Source organism: Punica granatum, chromosome 6 (genome assembly GCF_007655135.1).
Source record: "Punica granatum isolate Tunisia-2019 chromosome 6, ASM765513v2, whole genome shotgun sequence".
NCBI classification, from domain to species: domain Eukaryota; kingdom Viridiplantae; phylum Streptophyta; class Magnoliopsida; order Myrtales; family Lythraceae; genus Punica; species Punica granatum.
In genome coordinates this window covers 22,943,593-22,960,360 of record NC_045132.1, presented here as the reverse complement: position 1 = coordinate 22,960,360, position 16,768 = coordinate 22,943,593, and the positions used below count along the sequence as shown (strand labels likewise).

Genomic DNA, 16,768 nt, shown 5'->3' with positions numbered 1-16,768 from the left:
TACAAGTCGAGAAAACAATGTCCCAGATTCCATGCAACTCCTAGTCCCGTTAATACACCCCATAGTTCCGCTATAACTGCCGTAGAGATTCCTATTTTATGAGTGAAGCCAGCTAGCCGATTTCCATTCGAGTCACGGAGAACACCGCTAGCTCCAGCCACACCCGGGTTCCTGGAAGTCACACCCAGTTGCACTGAGGTCGATTCCACCGAATCCAACATATTGCACGATCCCGTGCGTGCGACGGGTCCATTAGATGGCCCCATGGCAGCAAGAGAAAGACGAGGCCATGTGGACTATAGCAGCCGCTCCATCAAACAAGCGCTCGTTACGCCAAAGCCATAACATCCAACAAGCAGTCCCAAATTGAATGGAGATGGCTGATCGATGGATCAAAGTGAGTGAAGGTCGCTGCTGATTGATATAATGCATGTAGAGTATGATGCGAGACTTACCATCCAAATTGATTTTTTTAACCTTTATTGGCAGTGCAGACGCCCACGTTGTGTGGGATATAAAAATATTATTACCAAAAGAGTAATTAAATATAATATTTGATATTAATATTATTGAGAAATTACTCAATTTCTCCAGTATATTTTTCATGAATATAGTAAAGACAAGAGAGTGGTTGCGGTCGGGGTGGCATGGCTCTTCTTCTGTCGAAGTTCTCAAGGTCGAGTGTTTTTGTCTCTACTTTCTTTTCCTGTTTAAAGGCCCGTATGTTTTCTTTCCCTTACTCTTTTTCCAACTAGCCTTTACTATATTCATAAAAAATAATAAAACTTGCCTAAATGAATTTCCCAATTAGAAAAATTCAAAATTTTGATATTCTCTTTATTCACTTAATGATATCATCTAAATAATTTAAAATACCTCCCAGATGTGATGTATTTAACTCGAGAGTTCTATATTTCTATAAATTGTAACTCGATCCTTGAATACAAAAATTAATCAAACTAATTGAAAATGTTTAATTAACTTTGGTTTCGGCGGGTAAATATTTCTTACTTGGTAAATAAATGGAATATTAAAAAAATTGTTACTAAACTCTTACTAATTCATTTCTACATTTATGTCCTCTTTTTTCCATTCTATATATTTTTAAATCGATATGGGTCTTTCATCCTATATTCATGTATGCTTTTGAAAGAGGAATAAATTAAAATTATACGTTATTTATGAATAAATAATGGTATAATATAAATAGATATGGTACCAAATTTTAAAAGCAGTTGTTAAATAACTTATAAATGAAAAGGCATAAATTATACATATATACTATAGTGTATATATATATATATATATGCTAGAGCTCTAAATAATTTTATAAGATTGAAAATTTTATTATTATTATATATAATATGCTCTATCTATTTTAAAATAAGGTCACAACTATATTAATTTGTTAATATTTTTTATAATATTACTAATATCATTTATCACATCTCGCTTATGTGAAAATATTATTATTAACTGAAATTTTTTTAGAGATCCGCCGTATCGCACTGGCTCCGCCCTAGTGTATACCATATAACTTATAAGTACTGTAGTATTTAAAAAAATGAAGACTTTCGAATTATATCCATATACATAAAATATCCATAAAAAATGAAGACTTTATTATTTAAAGAGACATATAAATCACATTAACTAATTGATTATGCGTTCTTCTACTTTTATATATTTATATTTATATTTATATTTATATTGATCAGACTTAGCCAAAAAAAATGTATATTGATCAGAAAATTATCTTGGAAGAACTAAGTAATCTGTAAGTATGGAATTTTCTTGGGTCCAGCGTTGAATGTATGAAATGTTTTTGTACTCGAAGAATAATATTTCCTAATTGTACGAAACAAATGCGCCGAGACAAATGACCGCATGAACAATACAATCGATGTATTGCACGTATTGAGACTTTATTTTCATACAAATACGAAACCTTATTCTTCAACTACGAAAATATTTTGTACCAATCAACTGCATATACATGCAACAGTCCACTGAAATATACAAGTAGTCAACTAAAATGTACATGCAATCGACTATCTCGTCACTTTTATTTGATACAAGTATGAAAACAGTTCGTACGGACGCGTGTGACTGAATATTCGGCAGGTAAATCCAGGAATTTCCACTATATAAGTATATAAATAAATAAATAATTAAATAAAAAGGATGGGGACTCTTAACTTTGCGATGATTCAACATTCAATGAAGAATCTGCGCAATATCTTCGGACCTAATAAACAAAAGGGGGGAATCGGGATATTGTCTATAACTTTTTGGAATAATTAGCATTTAATATAATCAGCTCCTAATTAAAGAGGATTAAATTAGCAATGGTGGGTTGATGCTGGGTAGATCACTTGACCATATATCCATCATTACAAAATCCACTACATGATCTACATCTCATCATGTAACCACATGAGACGCGAATAAAGGATATTTGCTCTCCGAGAAGTCCAAAGGGGCAAAAGGAGACATAAGCCCTAAAACAATGAAAGAGAAATCTCAAATAATTAATAAAGGGGCACGAGTAATCCACTATATATCGAATCTGCGACCTTTAGATCAACATGCGAGAGCGTGCGTCACCGTATTATCCTTTTATATATATATATATATATCTTCACCTCTTTTTTATCTATTGCATGTGTCGAGCTCAGATGCATTTATCTTTCTTTCTTTGGTCGTAAAACGATAGTTTTCTATCATCACATGATCTTACACGGCTACAATTACAGTTTGCAAATTTCAATTTCTCAATAGTATTTGAAGGAAAAAAAAAAAGGCATGCGGAAGGAGTGAATAAATTGGATTATTTGAATAATGTATTGATGATGGAATATTAGTTAATTTCCATTTAATTGTGTGAGAGATCCAATTTGAATTTTGCATTTTTTATTCATAGTTTGCAACGAATGGCTGCATGGCGGCGGTGTTCGGAAGTGGTTGGCTTGATTCTCAACACATAAATATAAAAAAAATAAAAATAAATTTAGCGTATGACACTAAATCCTAAAATATATTTGATAAGGAGAAATGAAATGAAATTCGTTCATTTATTTTTCTTACTTTATTATACCTTTAAGAATTTGAACGATTATTCTTTGAAATTATATTTTTTTCTTTTTTTATTTGAAGGAATAAAAATTCTACTCGATATGAGATATGCTTTCATTTCATCATTTTAAAAAATTTTAAAATACATTTTTTTAACATTTAGAATTACGTTTTTTTAATTTTAAGATAGGTTACAAACCTAACATCGGGTTCTACTTATATTCTATCGCGGATTAGCTATCAACAAAAAGAAAAGAAAAAAAATCTTTTCCATATCTATTTTTATTGCACCTATTTCACTCTATTTTATTCCAAACTTTTATTTTGTATTAAATGCGATCCTATAGTTTAGTAGAAAATCACGGACATCCCACACTTTGAAAATATGTGACAAAATAATTTTAATATATATATTTTATTTTGCCAAGAATTTGTTTGTGTTCGCTATCATTTTTCCAAAATCCTTCTAAAAGAATTGCTGAAATAAGACAATAGGTGAGATCATCTTATTTGTAATAAAAGTGTTCCTTAAGGTAAAAGATTGTGTATAGGTTATCACTTCCATTCGATTGAAAGAATTTTTCGAGAGAGAAATACCAGGACGGAATTTTTCACGACCCGAGCATGACCCGGTCAATACATAATATTAGGAATCATCAGAAGTTTTAGGAAGTACGGGACATTCACGTCAAAGCATTGAAATATGGCAATACTTATTTGACTTGTATGGGCCAGGCAATAATGCAATTAAAATTGACATTTATATAGAAGGTATGATGCAACAGCCAATAAGGAGCCTCCTAAAACTAAAAGATTTTAATAGGTCAAAATAATAATCAAAATTATTATTGGTTTCACCCAATAAAAAGGTAATTATTACCTAGCAAGTGAATTACTTCTTTATCTATGTTAACAAGTAATTAATCACCTTATTAAATGATTATTTACTCGTCAAATTTAATAAGTTAAAACTTTGATGGCGTTGATAGTCGACCACATGATAGGAATAAAGGAGGTTTACGAGTAGTATAAAATTACCTTTTTTTTTGAGTTATAAAGGAGATTTAGAAGTAGTACAAAAAACTAAAAATTCTTCCCATAACTAGTATCAAACTATAAGGTTTTGATTATCGAGTCTAAGGTGTGCATCACTAAACGGACCCTCTTTGATACCACCTTCCTTTTAATTTCCTTTCTCCTGTCTCTTTAGTAAGCCATATATATATATATATATACACACACCATTATTGTAAAGAAAGGAAGGTAATTAATTTAGCTTTCCTTATCCAAAAAATACCTATTAAAATTCAATACAAAAGAATTAGTAGCCATCCCATGATGAAAAAGTGATCTATGAATAAATTAGCAGTTTTTAACATTTTGTTTAATCCAGTGTTATCAGAACCGGACCGGATGATGAACCGGAAGGGGTACGGGGTCATGGGTTTATGGGTCCAACCGGGGATTCGATGGATCCGGACTTGGTTTAATCATCAATTTCTCACTTTTTCCATAATTTTCTCCATCTCCCCTGATTCTCTCTTCTCTGTCCTGACCAAATATCTTAATCCTTCATTTGAAAACACAAGATTATGTTAATGAAAAATGGTTTTAACTTTCGCAGACACTTGGAAAAGAATATAAAAAAGAGTTTATCTAACACCATAGAAGCGCCGGTACCACCATTACCTACAAATAGAAACATAGAGATGAAGAATCAAAAAGAAAAAGAGGAAAAAAAAAGTTTGCCTCCCAAGTTTTGAGGGTTGTAAAAATTTGCCTCATGACATTTCAAAAGTTACACATTATCTCTCATCCTCTATAGAAAATACGCACTTTATCCCCTTAGTTAAAATTTCGTTAAAATTCTGGCGAAATCACTTATAATAGTAATAATAATGGTTAATTACACTGATAGTCCAAAAAGTTTTAATAATGTATCATGTTAGCCCAAAAAGTTTTTTTTGTTACTTGATGGTACAAAATGTTTCAAAGTTGTAACATGATAGTACAAGCCGTCATCTCGCCATTAACGCCGTCAAGCCGTCCTTTATAAGACTGTAAATTTTATACCTTCATGTAATTAAGTAAAACATTTTGTACTATTAAGTTACAACTTCAAAACATTTTGTACCATCATGTAACGTCCCACAAAAACCAGTTTTGTACCGTCAGCGTCGGCTTGACGGCGTCAATAGCGAGATGATGGTTTGTACTATCATATTACAATTTTGAAACATTTTGTACCATCAAGTAGTAAAAAAAACTTTTTGGACCAACCCGATACATTATTAAAATTTTTGACCACCAGTATAATTTATCCTAATAATAATAATAAATAAATAACAGAAAGAAATCATTTATATATATATATATATATATGTATATGTGCAGTAGTAGTTGGCGCTCTGTTTCGTGTCCGCCTCTCCCCACTTTCAGCCCCATTTCCCTAAACAAAGCATCCTCTGCTCTGCTCTTACAACGTTGTCTCTCTCTCTCTCTCTCTCTCTCTTTCCAGCTTCTTCTCCTTCAACCTCTCCGACAAACACTAACAGACCAGACATGGCCTCTGCATCCCCGAAAACAATCCCCTGTCCTTCCCCTCCCTTTATTAACTTCAGCACCCCCCCTATCTCCGCCGGCTGGGCACGGTCTTTCCTCAGACCAACTAAACACGAAGGAACCAAGCTCAGGCTGAAACCGTCAAGAACGTTGGGCAGACCCTCCGTCTGTCTGACCCCGGAAAGCCCGACGATCCCCTGCGGCATCTCCGCCTCCGAGAGGCTCGCCCGCCTCGTGTCGGAGTTCCAGTCCCTGCCGGAGCCCATCGACCGAGTCAAGCGGCTGCTGCACTACGCCGCGATCCTCCCCGAGTTCGAGGAGTCGGCACGCGTCGAGTCGAACCGGGTCACGGGCTGCACGACTCAGGTGTGGCTCGACGTCGGGATCCATGACTCCTCCTCCTCATGCTGTCGGGGGCGGATGAGGTTCCGCGCGGATAGTGATTCCGAGATCACGAAAGGGTTCTGCTCGTGCCTGATCTGGGTGCTCGACGGGGCAGGGCCGGAGGAGGTCCTGGCGGTCCAGGCGGAGGACCTGGGCCCCATGAACATGGGCGTCGTGGCCCACTCTAGGGTGAACACGTGGCACAATGTCCTCGTCGGTATGCAGAGGAGGACAAAGGGGCTGCTTTTGACTGAAGGAAGGGATGATCATGGGGAGGAAGGAGAATGGGGATCGAAATGGAAGGCATTCTGAAGCACAGGTTTGAATTCGATCTATATGACAGCTTCGAACTTGTTTACGACTTATGCTATCGCTGTCAAACCGATCTTCCGAGTTTATGAAGCTTCTGTTAATTGTTGAGCTGAAAAGCTTGAGTATTTTCATTGATACTCAAACGTGTACATATACTGTTGATTACATCAAAAGAGGAAAGAAATTCTAATTATCTATTGCCTAATTTGTATGTAACTAATAAGGCTAGTTAATATACAAGGATAATAAATCTCCGCTAATCTTGGCAAGATATATTCTGCAATACTCCCCCTCAAGTTGGAGCATGAGGATCCCGAATGCCCAACTTGCCCAAGAGAAAGCGAAATCGATCTCGTCCTAAAGCCTTCGTAAAAATATCTGCAAGTTGCAACTTCGTAGGAACATGCGAAGTCTTAATGATATGAGACCGAATGTGTTCACGAACAAAGTGACAATCTATCTCTATATGCTTCGTTCGTTCGTGAAACACTGGATTTGCTGCAATATGTAAAGCAGCCTGGTTGTCACAAAATAGTCGAGTAGGCTCACTATATTTGATTCCAAGAGAATTGAGCAAACTTCGAAGCCATAAAATTTCACTGACCGCCCCTGCCATGGCTCGATACTCCGCTTCAGCTGAAGAACGAGCCACCGTGGATTGTTTCTTCGTTTTCCAGGAGATAGGACAGCCTCCTAATGTAACGAAATACCCTGTAATTGAACGACGAGTCATGGGACAACTAGCCCAGTCCGAGTCACAATAAACTTCAAGCTCCAATGATTTTGGCCGAAGAAAAATTCCTTGACCTGGAGACTGTTTTAAGTAACGAAGTACCCGCATTGCAGCATCCCAATGCTCCTGACGAGGAGCTTGCATAAACTGAGATAGAATATGCACAGGATAACTAAGCTCCGGCCGTGTAATTGTTAGATAAATCAGGCGACCAACCAACCGCCTATATCTCCCAGGGTCATCAAAAGAAACTCCCGATCCTGCTGACAATCCATGATGTTGCTCCATTGGAAATAAGGATGGTCGAGCACCAAGCATCCCACACTCTGTGAGAATATCGAGCGCATATTTTCTTTGATTAAGAAAAAGACCAGATTCCATTCTGCTCACTTCAATTCCAAGAAAATACCGTACTGGTCCCAAATCCTTAATGCGAAAACAACGATCAAGGTATCGCTTGAAGCAGATGCATTGCTCATGGCTATTGCCAACAACTAGAATATCATCCACATATACCAATGCCGCAAGAAAAAATCTCCATGATTAAAAACAAATAATGAATGATCTGCTCCAGACTGTCGGAATCCATAATGTCTCATAGATTCAGCAAGTTTGGCATACCAATTTCGTGAAGCTTGCCTCAGCCCATAAAGTGATTTATGAAGTCGACACACCAATCCTTGTCCCCGGGAAGAATATCCAGGAGGTAAAACGCATATAAACTTCCTCATCAAGATCTCCATGCAGAAATGCATTATTCACGTCCATTTGATGTATCTCTCCATCCCTTCGCTACAGCCACTGCCAACAGACATCGTACAGTGACCAATTTTGCCACGGGTGCGAATGTCTCATTGAAGTCCACTCCTTCGACCTGAGTGAATCCTTTTGCAACAAGTCGAGCTTTATACCTCTCTATGCTCCCATCAGCTCGACGCTTGATCTTATATACCCATCTACAATCAATTGGGCGCTTCCCCGGTGGCAATCGCTCAATAGTCCATGTATTATTGGCCTCAAGTGCTCTGATCTCCTCGGCCATAGCTTCCTTCCACCATGGATTAATTGCCGCATCTTGATAAGACACAGGTTCCACCTCCGAATCCAAGGCACTTACATATGCAAGATATCGATTAGAAGCACCAGAATATGATAAATATTGTTTAATCGAATGAACCATACCTGAGGGTTTCGATGAAGTAGGTGAACTGGGGGTGTGTGTAAAGCAGTGTGGATATGAACTTCAAAATCCTTCAAATATCTGGGCGTGGACTTAATTCGACCGGAACGCCGCAACAGATGGTCTGCAGTCTCTACTTCTGGTCTTTCAATTTCTTCCATCTGTAGTTCTTCAGAAACTTCTTGTTGATTACCCATCGGGCTTGAAGAATGTTGATGTCCATTTTCTGCTTCCCTTTCATCCGAGTTCTCAAATCTCGACTCCCCCTGACTCCTCATTTGACCGACATGCTTCTCATTGTCAGTGAAGAAATGAACCCGTGTACTATCTTCCTTCCCAGCATCGTTCATTTTTAAGAATGGAAATTCCCTCTCACAGAACCGAACATCTCGAGTCACAAATATCTCGTTCTTTCAAGATCATAAACTCGCCACCCCTTTTTCCATACGGATATCCAACAAACACACATCGACGAGAACGAGGTTTGAACTTATCCCTGTCTCTCGGTTTATCATGTGCATAACATAAGCTCCCAAATACCTTCAAGTTAGAATAATTCGGTGATCTCTTAAACAAGACCTCATATGGACTCTTACCTCCAAAAGTGATGTGGGAGTCACATTAATTAAATGTGCTGCCGTAGTAACACATTCCCCCCAGAATTCAGTTGGAAGTCCAGCCTGAAAAAGTAACGATCGTGCAACATTCAAGATATGCCTATGTTTCCGCTCGACACGCCCATTTTGTTGAGGTGTGTCTGTGCAAGATGTTTGGTGAATAATCCCTGCAGCAGAGAAGTAATTCTGCAACTCTCGCGAAACAAACTCCTTTCCATTATCACTTCGCACTATTTTCACAGTGCGATTAAACTGATTCTTCACCAACTTGCAAAAATTTATAAGATGTCGCTGCGTCTCTGATTTCTCCCGCAATAAATATAACCACACTGCACGACTGTAATCATCCACAATCGTCAAAAAATACCGAGCACCGGACATAGATGCCACTCTATAGGGTCCCCACAAATCACAATGAATCAGTTGAAATGGAAAAACAGCTTTATTCATACTTAGGTCGAAACTTGACCGAGTCTGTTTTGCACGAAGGCAAATATCACATTCCTTATTCATAGCTGCATTCAATTCTAAAGTAATACCATTAAACTTGATTCGCCGTGATGGATGTCCAAGACGCATATGCCACAAATCACCCGGACCCTCCGTCTGTCTGACCCCGGAAAGCCCGACGATCCCCTGCGGCATCTCCGCCTCCGAGAGGCTCCCCGCCTGTGTCGGATTCCAGTCCCTGCCGGAGCCCATCGACCGAGTCAAGCGGCTGCTGCACTACGCCCGCGATCCTCCCCGAGTTCGAGGAGTCGGCACGCATCGAGTCGAACGGTTCACGGGTGCACGACTCAGGTGTGGCTCGACGTCGGGATCCATGGACTCCTCCTCTCCTCATGATTCGGGGGGATGAGGTTCCGCGCGGATAGTGATTCGAGATCACGAAAGGGTTCTGCTCGTGCTTGATCTGGGTGCTCGACGGGGCAGGGCCGGAGGAGGTCCTGGCGGTCCAGGCGGAGGACCTGGGCCCCATGAACATGGGGCGTCGTGGCCCACTCTAGGGTGAACCAGTGGCACAATGTCCTCGTCGGTATGCAAAGGAGGAAAAAGGGGCTGCTTTTGACTGAAAGGAAGGGATGATCATGGGGAGGCAGGAGAATGGGGATCGAAATGGAAGGCATTCTGAAGCACAGGTTTGAATTCGATAATATGGACAGCTCGAACTTGTTTACGACTTATGCTATCGCTGTCAAACTCCGATCTTCCGAGTTTATGAAGCTTCAAAGAGTTATCCGAGCTTGTTATGCATAGGATGAAAGTTGCCATGAACAATAATTGAGTTTTTAGTTCTCTATTTGTAACGGGCGATTCGTATGTGCTGGAGATACGCTGACGAGCACTGCACAAGGTTTCGAAGAGAAGCCGAGGACTCATGAGTTGCAGATACGCTCCGGGATCGCGTGTATGGTTTTTCTTCTCGATCAAGCCGGTCCCAAGGTACCCGGTTTCTTTAATCTTTTTCGGTCTTTTGACAGTTTGTGACTGTTTGCATATGGTAGCTTCCATGAAGATGCATCTTGTGAAAGCGAAATTCGAGATCTTTCATTGACTAAATGACCTGCGACATCCTCGAAATGCCTTGTATATTTATATTGCGGAGCTCTTGTTTAAATGTACATATTAATGTATACATAGTTTTATTGCCTGCAAGTAGTATCCCCTGTTCATTGAAATGCACACCGAATAGGATAAGGCAAACTGCAGCAAGCGCTGCAGCTGCCCTTTACATATTCAGCCAAAGAATGGAAGAATTAAAAAAAAGTTCATGGTTTGATTTTTCCGGTGAACCCACGGCATATTCTCAGCTTATTGACTGTGATGAAATCTCTTTTCATTCATCGGCTTGGCCCCGACCCCTCATAGAAATTTTGACCACTATGGTCCTTCTGCTTCTAGTTCTTTTCTTTTGGGTCATTTTTTAGCCTGCCTAAACTTGGTTGTTGGTTGAGATCGGGGATTTGAGTTCGGGTTGGTTCTTGCTAAAGCAAAAGGCGCCGTGTTCCAAGAACTACAGAATTTATGCATCGGATCGGAAGGCTATAAGAACAGCTGTTTCCATAGCTAACTTTTAGTCGATTAATAATCTTTTTCCGGCCACGATGAGCTCACCTTGTTCAGCCCTTGATATTGCAGGACTTGATCAGCCAGCAAGTATTTGATCGAAATTCCAGCTGCTCAAGGTCTGTCTCGAGCGGTAACCTTCACCGGGACCGATTCTCGTCTAGAGTAGGAATATTTGTCATGTCTCTTGTTCTTGAACATCATCCCGCTCTTCTGTCAGCCAGAAGAAGAGGTCATACAAGGTCTTATTTAGAACAGATTTAAGTTAATTTTTAGCCATTATACACTGAAGTGGAGCTAAAGGATACGCTGTAACGGTTAGAATAGTACAACCGCGCCTTTTCCTTTGCCTCCCGACTAAATAATATCGATCATGTTATCTAATAGTCGGAGTTAATAATGCCAGCATGAATAATAAGAAGGGATTATGTTGGAGCCGATGGGCGCCACTATCAAGGCTATTGGCTCGCGCTAGGGAGCGACTGATCTAAATCTAAATAACACGGTACTTATGATACTCCCTCGATCCCACTCCGATCGAATCCCTCTCTTGACAGAAGAGGACCAAGCTGCACCGCAGTTGCACGTTATGATTCACGCACAATGTCGACGAACGTTTATGACCGATCAATGCTAAATTTATCGAGGAGAAAAGTTCTAGTTAATCGAACACAGTCGACCTTCGTCCATTAAAGCCGATGGACAACCCGAAAATCATCCTTTTTTTGGGCCTACAAAGACGATTGCACTCTGTACAGAAGCCCACAAACTTAAGCAGGCCCGACCCACCAGCTCATCAAACCGGTCCAGAGCCGTGCGCTCCACTTCCCCTCTCCCGCGCGTCATCAGTTCCGTCTATTCCTTATTCTGCATTTCCTTACATGCGCCGAGGCGCATGGCAGCGGAAACACCTGAGGGGACGGGACCCACATTCCTCATGCTCGGGTGTACATACGCCGGGTTCATGTATAAATCTACCAGCTTTCTTCCAGCTGTGCTCACTTCTCTTCACGAAATTATATAATAGTAAATAAATTAAAACCTACGGGGAAAATAAAAGGAGAGCGAAATCGAAATCTCTTCCCTCTTCTCTCTCTCCTCTCTTTCTTTCTCTCTCTTCCCAAAAACCGCAAGCCCACCATCTTCGCATGTTATCGGAGCTCCGGCTCCCTTAACGGAGCCCCAGCTCGTTCGCGCCCCCTCTCCGCCACTATACCTAAACTCTCCCACCATTGCCACTCTCTCTCCCCCTCACAGATTCCCTAAATCCCTATTCTCCTGCTCCCCTCCTTGATTCGATCCCATTTCCCCCTCCCTCTTCCCACCCGTTAGATCTCGACCCACCCGCCTGAAGGATGTCCAAAGCCTGGGGTAACATCGGGGCCTGGGCCGCCGAGGCCGAGCGCGCCGAGGAGGAGGAGCGTGAGGCCGCCGCCGCAGCAGCCGCCTCCGTCTCCTCCCAGAACTTCCCCAGCCTCAAGGAGGCTTCCAGCGCGAAGCCCAAGAAGAAGAAGATGACCCTGAACGAGTTCCACACCGCTGGGAGCCAGGGCTTTACCCGCGATGAGATGCTTCGCCTCCCTACCGGCCCCAAGGAGCGGCCCGCCGAGGAGATGCAGTATGGACGGCTTGGTGGTGGGTTCTCCAACTATGGGCGGTCCGGGTCGCTCCAGAACCGCCGGGAAGATGGTGATAGTTCGTGGGGCGGTGGTCGGAGACCCTATGGTGGTGGATTTGACGAGGATCGTCGCGGCGGTCCGCCTTCTAGGGTTTCGGATTTGGATCAGCCGTCGCGTGCTGATGAGGTTGATAATTGGGCAATGGGGAAGAAATCTCTTCCCTCTGTGGATTCGTCGGGGCAGAATCGGTACAATTCTCTCGGAAGCGGAGCGTCTCGAGCTGATGAGATTGATAATTGGGCTATGGGGAAGCGGCGGCAGCAACCTCCTCCTCCTTCGAGATCCAACACCTTCAGCTCGGGCTTTCCCTCTTCGGGACCTGAACCTGATCGGTGGGCTCGAGGCTTGCCGCAGGATGAACGTCCCAGATTGGTCCTGGATCCACCGAGACGGGATCCCGTTGTCAATGAGCCGGTGAAAACAAATCGGCCTAGCCCCTTTGGGGCCGCTAGGCCGAGAGAGGAGATTTTGGCTGAGAAGGGTTTGGACTGGAAGAAGTTGGAGTCGGAACTGGAAGCTAAGAAGACCAGCAGGCCAACCAGCTCGCATTCGAGCAGGCCCTCGAGTGCGCAATCGAGTCGGTCAGAGAGTCAGGGAACGAATAATGTGGTGAAGCCAAGGCCTAAAGTTAACCCATTTGGGGATGCAAAGCCCAGGGAGGTGCTGTTGGAAGAGAAAGGTTTGGATTGGAGGAAGATTGATCTTAAGCTGGAGCATCGCCGAGTGGAAAGGTGCGTGTCTTTTGCTCAAGTCTGTGTCTTTCACATATATAAGATGTTTTACTGAATTGTAGTTTGTGGATGTTGGGCTACTAATGACTTACTTTAGGATGGATGTGTTTAGAATGCGATGATGGATAGTTTCGGTGCCTGCACTTGTTCAATGGCTTAGTGGTCAGCTGTGATGTTTTTACATGACCATTGTCTTGATGCTTGGCATTGACTCATCTCTTTGCATTGCACTCCTTTTTTTCTCTTGACTCTGCTTTTGAGTGAATCAGCACATTCGCATGTCGTTACAGACTTTGATATGGTGCAATTCAGGTGATTAGTCACTTATAAGTTATCTTCCTCTATGTGTAGGGAGCATTCATATGCTTCAGATTGACATTCATAGCACAAGCTTTTAAATGTGATAGAGCCAGAGGTCGTAGTGTAGGTTATCTTTTGCTTTATACATTCTGAGTTGAGTTGATTTGCAAAATTATCGAGAAGCCTGGTGAGTTCTCTGGACTCGATTGGTGTGCTTTAAGGGATGTTGGAACTATAAAGAGCCACTTTTTCATAAGCAAGAATTAAGGGATCAGCAATAGTCAGTCAATTGCAGGACATATTGGCATTTGCTTACTCTTAGTCTTCAACATTGGCTTTGGCCAGCCTTTTTACTGGGTGAGCTCGCTCTTCTGCATTATACTCGGGTCAAAATGGAGAAGATAATATTTGCTATTAGTCTAAGTCTTCAACATTGGCTTTGGCCAGCCTTTTTACTGGGTGAGCTCGCTCTTCTGCATTATATTCGGGTCAAAATGGAGCAGATAATATTTGCTAGGGTGTATTACTTATCTTATTTCTCATTTATTTATCAAGGTTGTTTAAGAAATTGATAATTGCAGGGATTGTGCTGTATGTCGTTTGAGTTAGTCAAGGATTATTTGGGTGTTTCAAGAGGGTAAGATGACTTATTGACCGAAGAATCATTAATGCTGCGTTTGGTTTGTAAGTAACATTTTAAAATCTGATTTTGATTTTGAAAAAGAGTGGTATAAATGATTATGTATGGGGCTCACCCTTTGACTTTGTATGAGTTATGTATTTTGATTTTGAAAAAGAGTGGTATAAATGGGGCCCACCCTTTGACTTTGTATGAGTTATTTTGTTTTGTTGTGGGTAGAATTAAGTTAAGTCATTTTTAAAATCTCAATTTGAATCCAAACGGAGCTTGGTTTTATGAAAATACATTCAGAATCTTAAATATTCTAATGTCCCGACTCCATCTAGGTTAGTCCATTACTCCCATGGATTAATTTATTTTCTTCAAATTCCTTGCTGATATGTATGCTGCCACCCTGTTGGTGTTGGTGAAGCCTATTAAATGGGGTATCATTGATTCCTACTTCATTATGTCTTTCAGGCCAGAGACGGAACAGGAAAAGGCTTTGAAGGAAGAACTAGACCTGCTGAAGAGGGAGCTGGATAAGACACCTGAAATGAATAAGAATAGCGAGTCTGCTCAAGGACCTGATGCAGATCAATCCAACTTGAGTGACAGAATATCCCAGAAAGAAAGGGAATTGGAAATGCTGATTCGCGATTTGGATGATAAAATTAGGTTCAGGCCAAAAGCACCTGAGAGGCCTGGTTCAGGGTCAGGCAGGAGCACTGGATATTCAGATAGACCACCATCTAGGTCAGGATCGATTGACGAGTCCCGGGGCATGGACTATAATGGTCGCCCTTCTTCACGAGGCACCGGAGATGCGTGGGCAAGGCCTGCTGGTGACAGAAGAGCATTTCAAGGTGGAAGGGATAGAGGATTCTTTGGCAGCAGAGACTATGATAGGTAATGTCAATTTTAACCTGAAGCTGGGTTACCTCTTTTATGTTTCTCTATAGTTATTGGAGCTGGAAAAATCAAAATTTTTGAACTGGAAAAAAAAAATAATTTCAGTCTGGGTAATTGATCGACCATGTTGAAAATCTTCAGTGTTGCAACCTTTGTTCTTTTGCTACCATGTTTGGGACTCTAATTCCAGAACCCAGGAACTGTAAATAGATTTACTGGTCATTGAATAGCCAGATTTGTTCATATATCCAGTCTTTAGTAGTTATTGAATAGCCAGATTTTTTCATTGACTATTTCATGCAATGCACATGAGGATATGCTATGCCTGGTTGGGAAGAATCAGGGAAATCATTCTTCTAGTATCTCAGGTTTATCAGGCAATTTTGTTCTCTCATTTAACGTTATCGAGTGGTCTGAAATTTAAATTAGCCTTTTGCTTCCCATATTTGTTTCTTTATCTGCAGGTCAAGTTTGAGGGAAAGATGGTGAACTAGGACATTGTTGGGTTCGTCAGAGTTGCCTTCTCTCCTATGCGGGTGACATTAGAAGCAGACACAATTTTGCTTGTCTCTATTTTGATGTGTTCCCGTTCCTTTTTTTTTTTTTCCCTCTGCTTGGTTTTGCTCTAGGGATTTTAGAGCAGGATTTCATTTGACTCGGTGAAAAGATTCTTTTGCGTTGATCAACATTTTGGTTGGTGACTGTATAATCGCAAACTTGTGCTTTCAATTTGTTCGGCTGTTCCTGACAGAACCCTGTATTATTCTTGGGACCTGCAAGTTGTCAATGAACCCCGTTGGCCTCATTCTTGTTTCTCTTGTATTATGTTTGCTCGAGTCAGGCTCGAGTCTTTGCATAGCCATTTGGTTGCAGAAAAACTGACCCTGTTAGTGCCCTCCTTGTCATTTCCGGTTCACGAAGAATGATTTTCAGTTGTCTTTACTTAAATTCCTGGATTTGAAGGCAAGAGTTTAGCCTTGAAATCTTAATTACTTTGTTTCGTAGAAAAGAGAATCGGAAAGCCGAAGTAACATTTCCATCTTCCTACAACCGAATAGACGCATGGACAATGCTTCATCGCCAAAGTTGTAGTTGTATCCTCTCTCTCTCTCTCTCTCTCTCATAACAGGCAATTCCTTGACAAGTGATGAGGAAGAGGAAGAGGAAGAGAAGCACGGCCAAATAACTAAGAACAGGGACAGGTTACCGGTCATACCTAACCAAAGAATGTCCCAATCCGGCATGGATGTTCAAAGACAGAACTATTATCTTCTGTCCGATCACAAAGAGTTCCGATCTTAGGTTGTTCCGTTCTACCTGATCGCACAGCCACGGACAAAAGTTATTTCATTACGTCTGTCCTTAGTTGAAACCCGAATTACTCAGGAGGGAAAAGTCGATCGCGTAACCAAATTTTCTGATCGACCCGAACTTCGTTGAAATGCCCCCCCCCCCCCCCCCCCCCCCCCTTCCAGAGGACATCTTGTGAAAATGGTCCCAAAGATAAAAACATCTTTGAGGTATCTCAAATGTTTGATTCCTTAACATAAGTTAGCTTATGATTATCATATAACAAACATTAGTTAATTATTATTTT

General features: G+C 41.2%; 2 protein-coding genes across 2 annotated transcripts; both read left to right on the top strand.

The window, feature by feature from the left end:
• The first annotated feature begins 5,469 nt into the window (after positions 1-5,469).
• LOC116209974 (sufE-like protein 2, chloroplastic) lies at positions 5,470-11,314 on the top strand. The gene is made up of 3 exons (XM_031543746.1): positions 5,470-6,428; positions 10,091-10,306; positions 11,003-11,314. Exon 1 carries the CDS (start codon positions 5,638-5,640, stop codon positions 6,331-6,333), a length of 696 nt encoding a protein of 231 aa, XP_031399606.1. The 5' UTR covers positions 5,470-5,637; the 3' UTR covers positions 6,334-6,428; positions 10,091-10,306; positions 11,003-11,314.
• A 672-nt stretch (positions 11,315-11,986) lies between these two features.
• Positions 11,987-15,978, top strand: LOC116211706 (eukaryotic translation initiation factor 4B2-like). The gene is made up of 3 exons (XM_031546193.1): positions 11,987-13,340; positions 14,740-15,168; positions 15,636-15,978. The coding sequence occupies exons 1-3, from the start codon at positions 12,286-12,288 to the stop codon at positions 15,658-15,660; spliced, it is 1,509 nt and encodes a 502-aa protein (XP_031402053.1). The 5' UTR covers positions 11,987-12,285; the 3' UTR covers positions 15,661-15,978.
• Positions 15,979-16,768: the final 790 nt, after the last annotated feature.